Source organism: Cynoglossus semilaevis, chromosome 3 (genome assembly GCF_000523025.1).
Source record: "Cynoglossus semilaevis isolate Cse_v1.0 chromosome 3, Cse_v1.0, whole genome shotgun sequence".
In the NCBI taxonomy this organism is placed as follows: Eukaryota; Metazoa; Chordata; class Actinopteri; order Pleuronectiformes; family Cynoglossidae; genus Cynoglossus; species Cynoglossus semilaevis.
Window position 1 is genome coordinate 10,428,818 of NC_024309.1, and position 12,850 is coordinate 10,441,667.

Sequence of the window (12,850 nt, forward strand, 5' to 3'; positions counted from 1 at the left end):
AGCGTGCAAAAGAGAATATTAAAAAACAGACAAGAAAATGAAAACAGGAATTTTAGTATTAGAGGGAACAATTCTGTGACTTTTGGTTACTGGCATATTAATACATTGCACGAGAGTAAATTGAAATATTCCAAATGGTCAAAGCTGAAATATGTAAATAGAACATGACCACAAATGTATCAGCCTTTATTCAATCATAAATAAATGTAATAATAAATGCAGTATTTAGAGTGACCTAATGTTGCCGGTGATAGTATTGACGACAGGATAAGCCTTTAATAATGATAATAATAATAAACTTATTTAGTTGGGTTAGGATAATAAAGTTTGACAACAGCATAGCAGCAGCGACAGTGAGGAGGACACTTCCTGTATACGAACCAAACTCCACTTCAAACTTATAATATCACAATTTGATTAAAGAAAACTACCAGTAAAATTGCTTTTTTTTGTAAATCCATTACTTTTAAACGTAATACTTGCAATCGGACGTAACCGACCACTACCGTAAAGGCTAATTTAACGCTCACGGCAATTAATACCTGACGACACGGCGTTTTCTCGCGAGAGCGTCAAAAATCGGCAATTGAAACTCTTAACATGTCGTCAGTGACGTTTAACGGATATGAAAACAGACTGCACACATACCTGAATGGTTCAACAGCTACATGGCGACACGTTTGGTTAGAATGGAGAGAAGGCAGTTTTCTTCGGCAGCTCAACTCCTCCTCAGCGGAAGTGTCTCCGTCTCTACTGACGTGACGTCTGTCGTATCCGGGTCTCATGTATCAGTGTCGCTACGGTGTTAGTTAAGTTGCTACAGCGACGTCAGTCTGGCAATAACCGGCGGTTAAAATGTGAGTACTTGCCCCAAAAAACCTCTCAGAAATGTGTGTTTGCTTCCTGGTGAAGTCATACAGTTAAAGTGCCCCCACAAAGAGTAGAGAAATTACATTGACTTCATTGGCGTTTGTCTTTACTCCACCCAGGGCTGTGTGTAGGGCTGTAGATGTCTCCAAATACAAATGATACCGATATATCATTATATCGCTGATATCCGCTAAAATTCACCATACATTCAAATGTAATGCTTAGGTATGTAACAGAATTAGTGTTTTTATGCGCATTTATTCACCTCTAAGTAAAATGTGTTTTCAATTATATAGATGATTTATTCTGATTTTTCCCCCACCCCCAAAAATGCTCTAATTTGATGAGAAACATGCAGAAAAGATGACTGCATAATAAACATGCGAAATTTCTAAAAAAAAAGAAAAAACTCAAAATGCTCCAATTTGATAAGAAACAAAATTTCTTTTCAATTTTTTTAACATCTGACCAAAAATGACAAATAAATTAAAATGTTTTAACTTGATGAGAAGCATGTATTTTAAAAGTTTAATATACAAAACCTTCAATTACATGCTCGTTCGTTCACATGTTCCTTAGAAATGTCAAGTAACTGAAATTGGTATGCATGTACCTGTGGTTGTGAGTGGCAGTCTTGCCTTGGTAACTTTTTTTTAGCTGCATTTCCCTGCTGATTGAAAAGAGTAGTGCATATCCTCTGTAAGTGGTTACAATCGTCAGGACGGATGCTTTCTTTTGTTTCTTACACTAAGGTTAACGAAAGCTATTTAGCCGATTTAGCCACACACACCCTTTACGTTACTTGCTCGGAAGGGTTTTAACTATACAATATTGTGAGTTTACGAGGAAAAAAACAACAATAATGTTATTTCTAAAGAAAACGTCATAGATATAGAATGGGGGAAAGATTTTAATTCTTAAAAGTATGTTTCACAAATCCATCTGGCTCTTGTCAGAAAAAGGAATGTTAGAACAACTAGCATGTGACCTCTCTGAATCATTAACCTCCACCTAAATTACATACATTGACAATGGCAGAAATTTACAATCACAAAAAGTGCATTTTACCTGAAAATGGTGGCTACGCCAGCAGGGATTGTTTATTGCAATGTATTTACAATGTAGACAATAAGAAAACAAACACGGTGGTTAAGTAGAACCCTTTCCCACAGACAAAGGGTCAGGCAACACTAATGATCAAAATTGAGTCATTAAAAGGTCTCACCAAATAGTGAATTTTTTTTTTTAAATAAACCAGTGATCGTGTCAAAGACAAGTTATATGTATTAACGTGTGAAAAAACAGTACTGAGATAATGTAAGACTGACCCCAAACAAATAGTAGGAAAAAAAAAACACCATCTGATTGTTCATAAACAGAAGACATAAATGTACCAAACTAATATCACCGAGTTAAAATTTCACAGAACCCCTTTGATTTAGCCATTATAAAATTAATCAAATAAATATTCAGCTGTATGTTCGATAAAAACCAGGTTAGGCTCATATTACAGTACAAAATTCAAACAATCTTTACTTTTCATCCTTCTGGTAAGAAATCTTGAATAAAAATAAATCCAGATTATGACAGAAAAGTCAAAAATGAATTAAAAATAGAGTTGTTGAGTCCACTCTTTATTGAACAAAATAAAAATCCTTTAAAAGAAAGATGTTTTAAAACACAGCCTTCTCTACGAGGCAAAAAAATTAAAATGTGCAAAATTTTAACAGGCAAAAGATGTTGACTCATATCAACCACCAAAGTGTGTCCTACGAGGTGTGTGAGGTTTAGCAGGTCACAGTTGTGGTGATTCCTGAAGCTGACAAAACCAAAAAAATCAACCTGACACGTGAGGAAGACGGAGGACATTGACACGACAACATCAGAGGCAGTCCAGAGCCACAGTCTATTATTTCTGAAAATGTCCTGAGGAGGGGAGAGAAGAGAAGGACGGGGGCAGTGGGGTGGTTACCGTGTGGGCTGTATCATTACGGTGCTGCTGTTTTATTGGCCATGGCAAAGTTTTGTTGAAGCACTACAAGGGAGCTGCGGAGCTGTGAAGAGAAGAAGAGTAAAATGACTCAGTTGCTGCAGGGGAGCTTTCAGTTCTGGTGAAAATGTTTGACCACTTATTAAAAAACATCTCCACATACACAATCTGAAGACATGCACATGTGCAGTTAACTGCTTGGTTAACTTTCTTAAAGATGTGAAACGAACATTAATGAAATAATTTGTCATTTGGTGAAGAACATCACTTATTGGAGTTTGACACTGGGGACACAAAGCTAAACTGTTTTCTGTGTTTCCTTCAGCGCAACATTTGTCAGAAGTGTGACAGCAGAGAAGAGCCATCTGACAGCAGCAGAAGGACAGAAGACCGAGGACAAGAGGAGTTCACGGCAGCAGGAGGAGGAAGAATTCTCCCTTGAACTTCTGTTTGATTCAACCGTTTGACCCAGAACTGGTCATCAATCACCAAAAGTACTAGGAATAGGACTGCTACATTTCTCCTCTTTCACAGTTTCCACAGGCCCGTACTGTGTTTTCAACCTTGAATTACCAAACGCTTTCTTTAAGGTATGTTTACATGTATTTAAGTCACACAATAATAGTAATAATAATAATAATAGGTCATATGAATTTTTGCAGATATTAAAGTCACTTCCTGTTGTTTTTCTGTTGTGACCCAGCTTCTCACCTCTCACCTGGAGCCACCTGTTGGAACATAAGCTCCTGTTCTCTTCAGTGACCTCTGTCCTGCTCACATTAACGAAGCCCAGCTTTAGCTTCGATCAACCGTGGCGTCAACATGACACCCAGGTACCTGACATGTGACACACACACACACACACACTGTGGACACAGCTGCCACCTGTTCATCACTGCACTAAAACCACAGCATCAGTGTCTCTAAAAAACATTTGGTGTCATCTGAGGTGACAGCACAGGTCCAGCTAGGACTAACAGAGACAGAGAGAGTGGATGTGACAGTGATGAGAACCATGTTTAGAACAGATCAACTCACCTGCTCTAAAAGATTGATGGAATCCTGTAGAACTGTTTTCAGCAGGTACATCTCATCTTTAGTCCTAAACTCTGGTCCCCGTCTGGATCCATACTCAGAGGCCAAGCTGTCAAACAATGTGGACAGAGACAGTTGAACTATAATGATTACACAATGATTACACAACATTATCGGTGGATGAAAGGTTGTGTCTCAAACCACCTCCTCTATTGGGAGATGGTTTCGCCAGATTGACGTTGCTGGCTTCCTTCCTTCTCAAATCAACCCCCTCCCTGACAACAAGATGACAGTTTCCTTTTAAACTTGTCACATAGCAGAATATGAACTGACCTGGACTCGCTCCTCTCCTTTAGTCGATGTTTTGTGCTCAAGTACATGCGGTGGGCCACTTCCTCCATCGCTGACAGCTTAAAAAACAGGCCCAGGTTCAGCACAGTGAGAAAGAAGAGGCTGAAGGAAAGAGGAGCGACACATTTACACACAACCTCTGAAATACAGACGTTTAATCCATGTACGTTCAGAGTAAACCCTGGTTGTTTACTCACATCAGACTCATCACAGCGACTATTGTGGTTGTGTTCCATCTTTGAGATCCATTCATTTCCATGGGGCCTGGAATACAATAGATGAGACAAATAACCCATAGATTATTGGCTTCAATGCAGGATATTAAAAAAAAAAACAAAACACAGCTATGGTTCATGTCAGTCAATAATCTGATGTTGCTGTTTTTTTAGCTAAAGAAATTTAATATTAATGATATTTATTTTTTTACTCAAATAAAAATTCTTTAAAAAAAAAAGTACAAATGGCCAGTTGTAGCTAATGTATTAGTCCAAGAGAAATAAAAAGATCTTGGTGCTCAGTGTTTCCTAATTCTTAAAAACTATGGCAGAGTGCCAGTGTGGCTCTCCAGGGGTCGCTAATGGGATCTTCTTATGCAGTGGCGTCTTGTTAACCTCTCTATTTAATATTTTTATTTTGCTAAACACCTCCTTCCTGTAGCTCTGTTAAATGAAGATAAAAGTCATCGTTTTTCAGAGATTAAAATGACAAGTTTACCAGTATTCCCATCTCGGTGCGGCTCAGTTTCCTGCCCATACTGCTTGTTGGGCTTCATGTGCTCCGACAGAGTCCGACTGAACGTCCTTCTCCTCCGACGAAGACCACCAATCTTCCCAGAATCCCCTGCTGCTTGATTAATCTCTGCCTCCTCCTCCAGTAGTTCCATTTCTGTGTCACCACAAGGACACAAAAAATGTAAACACTGTGGATTAGAAGTTAGGGAATGCACACTTCCCTGTTTAATGCCAGTTGGAACAGTGGTGTCCCTCTGTAGTACTGACCCTTCTCTAACCATTTTACAAATTACGTACAAATAATGTTCGGATATAATAAACTGCAACAGGTCAAGGTAAAACGTAAAACAATGATGTTTTCTACTTACCAAGCTGACGGAAATAATCCTCTATGCCGCTCCAGGAGTTCTTAGTGATGAACGACTTGACCAGGCCCCACGGCTGCTTCTTGTATTTGACATCAGTGTAAACCCTAGTAGCACAACATCCCTTTAAAATACCAGGGCTAGAGAATATACACAGTTCATGACGTGGCTCCTTCAACACCGACCCTTACCTCAGTCGACACTTCCGTTTAGAACTCCTGGTGATGCAGTATCTGTTGTGAGTATAGAAGTAGTCGTGATAGGGGACGTCATGAGTGTAGACCTCGGCATCCACCAGATAGTACTGACCCTCCCTGGACTCTTTGTACAGAGTCTGAAATATAGATGGAGGACAGGAGAGCAGTGAGCCACCGTTCTGACAAAGATGAGTTTATTTTTCCACCGCAGCGTTCTAACACACCTGGTTCTCTGTGGCCCCAGAGAACTTCCCGATCAGGGGATTGTTTATTGTTATGGTGTAGTTCAGACTCCTCTCAGTGTTTCCTGAAGCGTCTTTTTGCCAAGGAGTGAAGCTTGCATCTGAAAACAGTAAATTATTATTGACCTTAAAGATCTTACAACCGGTGACAAACTTATCATCTGTTATGGATTTTGGGAGACGGCGTCTTACTGGTTATTTTCCTGACGTTCATAAACCTGCGGATGAAGGTGGAGTCGGAAAAAAGAAGCTCAAACATTTTACTGGCGCTGATGTGGAAGACTTTGTTCAGATAGACCCGACCCTGCACTTGGGACAGACCCACACGTTCCTCCACTGATCAAGAAAGAGCACAAGATGGAGACAAAGTTCAAATTTGACTCAAACTCATTCTGCATCTGCTTTAGAGTTCTAAGCTAAATGACACCAAAAAATTAGGTTAAAACTAATTCCCAGGACACACTAGGCCTTCAATCATCAATCTACCTTCTTCAACACTTTCTGAACCACTCTGTTCTGAAATGCCATTTTCATTGGCGTTGAGGTCGAGAGAAAGTGTAGAACGCTTCGACCCACGCTCTGGTGCGGCACGGTCCAGCAATGGAGCAGCACCCCGGCCCATTGATGGGGTGTTGTGAGAATCATCCTACAGAGAGGGGGCGTTACATGTTGAGCTATAACTATATATAATCATGCAGAACACACATGTTGATGGAGGAATAGAAAACTTTGTTACCGTGTTTGCTGAATTTTGTGATGCAGGAGAGGGCAAATCCTCCAGCTGAGGAGTGGAGGTCTCTAAGGGCGCATGATCAGCCACGGGAAGACGTAAAGATAGAGGGCGCTCTACTTTTCCCAGACCATCATCAGCATTAGGCTTTGCAGCCGGGCTGCAGAAAAATAAACAGATGGTGTCAAATACATTTTCATGTATTCTAATTGAGCATCAGATGAAGGAGCCAAGCACTCACCTAGTCTGCATGCTGTATTCTGCCGATATCTGCAAGCTCTCCATCTCCTCATGGCTCAGGCCCAGTTCATGCCCATAATGCTGTTTAACCATCTGCCAGAACTCCACACAGGTCAGAGGCTGAAAGTTGTAGAACTCAGACTTAGCCAGGAATGTGGGGATAGTACTTTTTACATACTTACATACTTTGACGCTTTAGTTGTGTATGTAACCAAGGCACCTGGGTTCACTAGGCAGGACAACTAACCTGCAAACCTCATTGTCTCAGTCAAGAGACAATGAGGTTCTCAATTTACTTTACAACAAGGGTTGGTTTTAACCCTTGGCTGTCAGCAGCAAATCAGCAGGAGACATGATATGAAAATATGACATGAAAATATGAGTACATTTAAATATACCTACAAGGTATGTAATAAATAAACTGTATGACATTCATTACTCACTGAATGTGTACAGTACAAAGTTGCAAACACATGTCAAACACTCCAGTGATACCAGTGTTTAAAATGGCTCGGGCCATTAGCCTTATATTTGACAACAGTAGTATTATATTATTATTACAATATTTTGGTGTTTTCGTGTTGTTTATTGAACTCCATAATACACTTAAAAAAACCTCTGTAAACCGTGATTCCATCTTACGGACGAGGCGGAAGTCACTTAGTTTGAAACTATACCAGAAAACCACAAAATGTCTCGATAAACATAAATACAATTCACCGAGTGTGGACGAACGACAAACTCAAACCGTGTCGAATCGAGCGTAATCGGGATGCGCCGTAAATCCGCTCCGTATTTAAATGAGCCCATACAACAGTGAAAAGACAAATGTTAACTCCGTTTAAAAAGGAACTTGGTGAAGACGCAGATAGCATCATGTTTTTCAAGCTCGACTTACTTTGGGCGCAGCTGTGACTTTTCTCTCGTTATGATCTTTAACCTAGGACGCGAATTTGTCTCCAACATCCAGGAAGTAGCGGATCTGCTCCAATCTTTCAGAGAAGCACCGCCGAGATTAAGAAGAGACGATTCCGTCTGTCGAAAGTTCGGCTACAGTCTGTTTCTTAAGTTTGTTTTGTTTTGCTGCGATCGGCCGGACGGTTTTCAGCGTCACAGCGTCGGTACAAGCGGAAGTTATCTGCCCTCAGTGTGTGCATCTGGAGGATCCGTCCTCCATGCAAATGAGGTCCCTACAGCCACACCTGCCGGGGTCAATGAACTTTAGACGGTGGTGTTTTCCACTGTTTGTGTTCTAGTTCCCCACAGACTAAGCCCCGAGGCCCTGCTGCCACAATAATGTCCATATTTAGATGAAGATAAATAAAGTGTGACGTCCAATACAGGGAAGAAAGCAGGGATTTATAGTCAAAAAACGAATGGTTAAAGCACTGGTGTCCAGCATAAGGTCCACGGGCTAGAAGGCCATCTCTAATTCAGTTTTTTTAAAAACAGGAAGAAAATCTTGATCTTTCGTTAACTACAAGTAATTTTTGCCTAGCGTTTGGTTCAAGTATTTTCAAATCTAATCTCTTGGAATTTTCGTACGTAGTATTTATAATCTTTTCATCAAATTTTAAGATCTGAAATAATTTCCAAATGTTCCTGGATGTCCTCATCGACAACAACACTGGACCCAAACCTTTGTTTTTTCAGCAGTTCTAAAAATCAAAAATATAGAATTTGTTTTCCAGATACCTAAATCCTAAAGTCTGATACACTGTGCTGTTTTATTTAGAAACATTGTCGTGTAAATGATACAATACAGCTCTCTCTATGTATTTCTACCTAATCCTTGATACATCTGTACGTTATTTTAAACACAGTACCTGAGTTTGTTGTTACCAGAAATAAAGTCCAGTCGTCTGTTGTATCCATGAGTAAAAGTAGAGCAGCACAGATGACCTCACACAATCGGACACACTGTGTCTAAGTAAATGTACTCTGGTCAGATCAGATAAGTTTTGCCATGTAGGGCAAAAGTCACAAACCTGCTAGTGTGTGTGTGTGTGTGTTTTACCTTGTTCAACAGTGTGTTTTGCCACATGCGAAAAATGGTCTGGTAACTTTTCTCTCTTGCAGAAAAGGAAGTGAAGAAGAACTGAGAATAAAAAAAATAAAATAGGGATCAAATATAAATATGTAAAAATAGTGAGTATGCCCACAAGAGCTTTTTTTTTTTTTTAACTCTGTCTCAATTTTTTTTTTGCACACTACAAACCTTCTCTGTGTTCATGTTGATCTGGATGGCATTGGGAATCCAGCGAGCAGTTTTTTCTTTGCTCACTGTCATGATGTCCTTCAAAGTCAGAGAAATCTGTGAAATAGGACAGAATGGTTGTATTGTCAAACCACAAACCCCGTGTGGCAAAACGCTTTTGCATAGTGTAGTGCACTGATTTCCAACCACATTACACAGGTGTGTCATGGAAAAGGATCTGCGCTTTTATTTACTGCAAATAATTTGTCTTTATCCGCCTATGAATCAGTGACTTGCAAAACAATTAAATACTCTTCCATTAGATGACAGCAGATGGCTATAGAAACCTTAAAATAAGTCCTTAAGTATCTCTTTCTTCAATTCCTGTCAGTATATTAGTGCCCATGTTTCAGACTGAGTAAACATTCTAACTAGAAGGTTATTATATTTCATAACTTTTTTTGTTTGTTTGTTTCGTGGTGCGCCATGGGTTTTTCTCTAATGTAAACTGTGTGCCGTGGCTCACAGAGGGTGAGAGGGTGAGAAGGAGGGATGTATATGAGATAAGATATACACAAATGCATTTTGTTTTCCATATTATTATATATTCCATACAATGACAAGGAGAAAGTGATGCCTAACCGTGCTCCTCCCAGTACGACATTACCTTGGTGCCCCGGAACACATTGCTGTAGAAACACAGCCACTTCTCTGACAGGTAGAGGCGTCCCTGAAGAAGAATGTCTCGCTGGAGGGCACATGGGTAGTCTGAGGGGTGGAAAAGAAAAATACATAGAGCTGTGGATGCAGTTGAGTCATACATACAAATGAGGTCTTATTTGACTAGAACCTTTTTTGAGACACTGCTGTAAACATGCTGTGTTGTTCCAGTTCAATGAAAGTACACACCAGATTAATTAGAATTTCATACTTTTGTGTTTATAAGAAGGATTAATTAGAAGAATTATGACAACTCCTTAATTGTACACAGGTTAAAAAAAGTGTCACTTTTCAAATTGAAAACACTATTATTTTCTCAACAAAAGATATTTGCCCTGACGTCTAATTAATACTGTCACCGGAGCCATTAGTTTAGCCAGCTCACAATAAAAATGTCATCCAACATCTGCTGCTAAACAAAAAGGGGGCAGCTACAAGGTGACGCTTAAAACTGGAATATCTAAAACCTGACAGGTTACAGCCGTGAATGATTAATGGGCTTTTCTTCTCCTCACCTTGAGAAACATTAGTTTATTTATTTGTGGAGCAGCAGGGTCAAATATGTATGACCAGATTTTGTGGAGGCGGTGAATAAATGAATGTTGTCTCCCTTCCAGAATCCCTGGATCCTGCTCTGAATTTGCTTCAGTGTTAACTTGACCTCGCTTACAATGCATTATGGTCATTATTTTTGTCTAACAAAAATGTATATATAAATATTAAAAATACCTACCTGCATAATTTATGGCTATGTAAAATTTAAAATGTGCACGGTGTGTACAAAACAGTTGTCTTCTATTTTAATAGTACACTAGAGACACTGGACCAGGCAGAGTTGGTGGTCAAAAAATATAAATAATAAATATATATGTATATATATATTCACATTTATGTATTTTTGTATGTTTACTATAGCTTGATTGTTGATTGACTAACTCGCTAACTGTAATGTGATGTACTTAAGGGGAAACCCAAAGACTAGACTCACCTACGACAAGTCTTTCCGTGTCAGGAAGTTCTTTGAACAACTTTTTGAACTCGTCGTACCTCTGTTTGTAGGTGGGCAGAGGAGTCTGTGGAGCAGCGAGACACTGTCCCTGAGGATCAGAGCTCTGGAAGACAAGGAGAAAGAGTAGGAGGAGGACATGACTAACACGGAGACATAGACACACAGCACTCATCTAATCCAGACTATCTTAACAAGAGAAACAAACAATGTGTGTGACAAATGTGTGTTTTCGTTCCACAGATTGACAAAAGTCTCCTCCCGTGAGTTTGAACAGATGACATAACATCATTAACCTCCCGGGCTTTCAGTAAAACAACAAATCCCCCATGAATGAGGCGAAAATTTGTGGATAAGGTTGCGCCACAAGAGGGCGTACATTGGGTTTTCTTAGATTCCAAAGACCGTCATTTGAGGTCTGTTGCATTGTTGTATTTCTTCTACTTTTCACGCAGGGACTTAATTTTTATGGTTGAAAGAGCAAGTCAAATGACTATGTAATGAAGGTTTATCCTAATTAAAATAAAAACTGCAGTTTGGGTAAAAGTGTGACGATTACAAAACATCAATGAGGATTATTAAATGTCAACACCAACCCACACATTTGATTTATTTTACCTCCTCTTCATCAGAGCTCCACGTCCTGTCATCCACTAAGGAAGTGGTGCCATCTGTGATGTCATCACTGCCCACAGCGGACCGGTTGGATAACTGGTCCATCTGTTCTGCTGCACTGCTCAGAAAAAAAGGGTTTTAAAATGACTTCAGTCTTTGTGCAAGGAGCAGGTTAAATGTCATCAAGCAGCACTGGGAAGTAGTTAGTGATGCAACAGAACTGGTTAAACTGGGATGGCAGCTCACTCAGGGAGTTCACTCTTATCAAACTTTTTTTAACTAATAACATCTTTAAAAACATGACGTTAGAAACAGGGAAACGTCGTCGAACTCCAAACAGAAACACCGTAGTGTGTGACCGGTTTTTTGTCCTAAATTATTAAATGTTCTGAGAGTTGATGTTGTTCATATCATGGATCTATCATACCTGCGAGTCTACGCGGATGTTTTGAACAAACATTGTAAGGTTACCATCTCTCACACACGAACACACACACACACACACGTCTCAAGCGTGCGTAAAACCACACACTTGAGACGTGTGCACGTGTAACCCACTCTAACGTGTCTCTACTTGTTACTATAATCCGAGTCAGAAAGTCCAAGTCGTCAGCCTCTTACCTGGCACTGAACGGACCCAGGGCTCCTGCGTGAAATGACGGTGTGCAGAGGAGGAAGGAGCGCTGCAGGTGCAGGTCACCAAACCGGGTGACAGACTTCACTTCCAGGGAGTTGTCGCCTGACTGGTGACGCTTGTTCGTCTCCGAGTAATTGGGTCAAGACTTCAGAAAGAGCTCGTTACCGGTCCTTTAACTAAGTGTGAACTCATTACAACCGTTTAGTCCCTGATTAAAACCTACTTAGTGGGATGAGTCATTATTTTAATTACATTTAAAATAATTCTAGCAAATAACTCTCTTCTAATAATTGTCTTTAAAAAATGTTAAAATGTGCAGTTACGTAAGCTACTAATGATGAAAACATTTTATATTCAATGAAAACGTTAGACAGTAAGCTGTAAAGCAAGAAATATAATATTTGAATTAAAGAAAAATTTAATTAAAAATTACTAAAGTGAACTGCTAAAAAGATACAGTTTTAACAAACGTTAGATTAGTCTAGCAGAAAGCTAACACCGTAATGGAGCCAAATAAATAAATACCTAAATGAATAGTATTCATATTAACAATTAAAACATTCAAGATTTAAAAAAAAACATTACAGTGAGCAGGACAGCATACAATTATATGCGGCGGAAGAAATCAGGTTTAAACGGGTTTTTAAAGAAAGATTAGCTGTTATCTTAAATTACATGTAGCTACGCTGAAATAGTTTAGGAAATACCTTCTACAATACCCCAGTATATATATAATATATATATATACAGGATATATAATATATATCGATAATAAAATACAATAAAATCTTGTTGAAAATTGAATTTAAATGTGGAACACGGTCAATTGTACACTTGACACAGTAGGTGGCAGTGATGCTCCTGAATAGAGACTTATAGGTTCGCGTAAGCGGAAAAGAAGAAGACAACAAGACACTACAAACA

General features: G+C 39.3%; 2 protein-coding genes and 1 long non-coding RNA gene across 5 annotated transcripts in view; 1 reads left to right on the plus strand and 2 right to left on the minus strand.

Moving 5' to 3' along the window:
- The window catches only part of zdhhc23b (zDHHC palmitoyltransferase 23b), a 5,544-nt gene extending 4,766 nt beyond the window's left edge, over positions 1 to 778 (minus strand). Inside the window, exon 1 of one of the 2 annotated variants that reach the window (XM_008307957.3) lies at positions 649 to 778. The gene's annotated coding sequence lies outside the window, so the exon portion shown is untranslated. The remainder of the gene's footprint in view (positions 1 to 648) is intronic. The other variant, XM_017031596.2, reaches the window with a different exon arrangement.
- The window catches only part of LOC103377227 (uncharacterized), a 14,302-nt gene extending 3,082 nt beyond the window's left edge, over positions 1 to 11,220 (plus strand). Inside the window, exons 1-4 of one of the 2 annotated variants that reach the window (XR_521382.3) lie at positions 668 to 857; positions 3,186 to 3,450; positions 3,564 to 3,693; positions 10,728 to 11,220. This is a non-coding gene — a long non-coding RNA (uncharacterized LOC103377227). Of the gene's footprint in view, positions 1 to 667; positions 858 to 3,185; positions 3,451 to 3,563; positions 3,694 to 10,727 lie in introns of those variants that run through there. The other variant, XR_521381.3, reaches the window with a different exon arrangement.
- On the minus strand, positions 1,763 to 12,054 carry gramd1c (GRAM domain containing 1c). Its single transcript, XM_008307958.3, has 18 exons — positions 11,911 to 12,054; positions 11,293 to 11,407; positions 10,657 to 10,780; positions 9,616 to 9,716; positions 8,970 to 9,065; positions 8,769 to 8,849; positions 6,753 to 6,871; positions 6,518 to 6,671; positions 6,268 to 6,427; positions 5,974 to 6,117; positions 5,764 to 5,882; positions 5,534 to 5,676; positions 5,346 to 5,449; positions 4,961 to 5,131; positions 4,444 to 4,510; positions 4,229 to 4,348; positions 3,899 to 4,004; positions 1,763 to 2,924 (listed from the first exon to the last, which is right to left on the minus strand). The coding sequence occupies exons 2-18, from the start codon at positions 11,392 to 11,394 to the stop codon at positions 2,859 to 2,861; spliced, it is 1,977 nt and encodes a 658-aa protein (XP_008306180.1). The 5' UTR covers positions 11,395 to 11,407; positions 11,911 to 12,054; the 3' UTR covers positions 1,763 to 2,858.
- Positions 12,055 to 12,850: the final 796 nt, after the last annotated feature.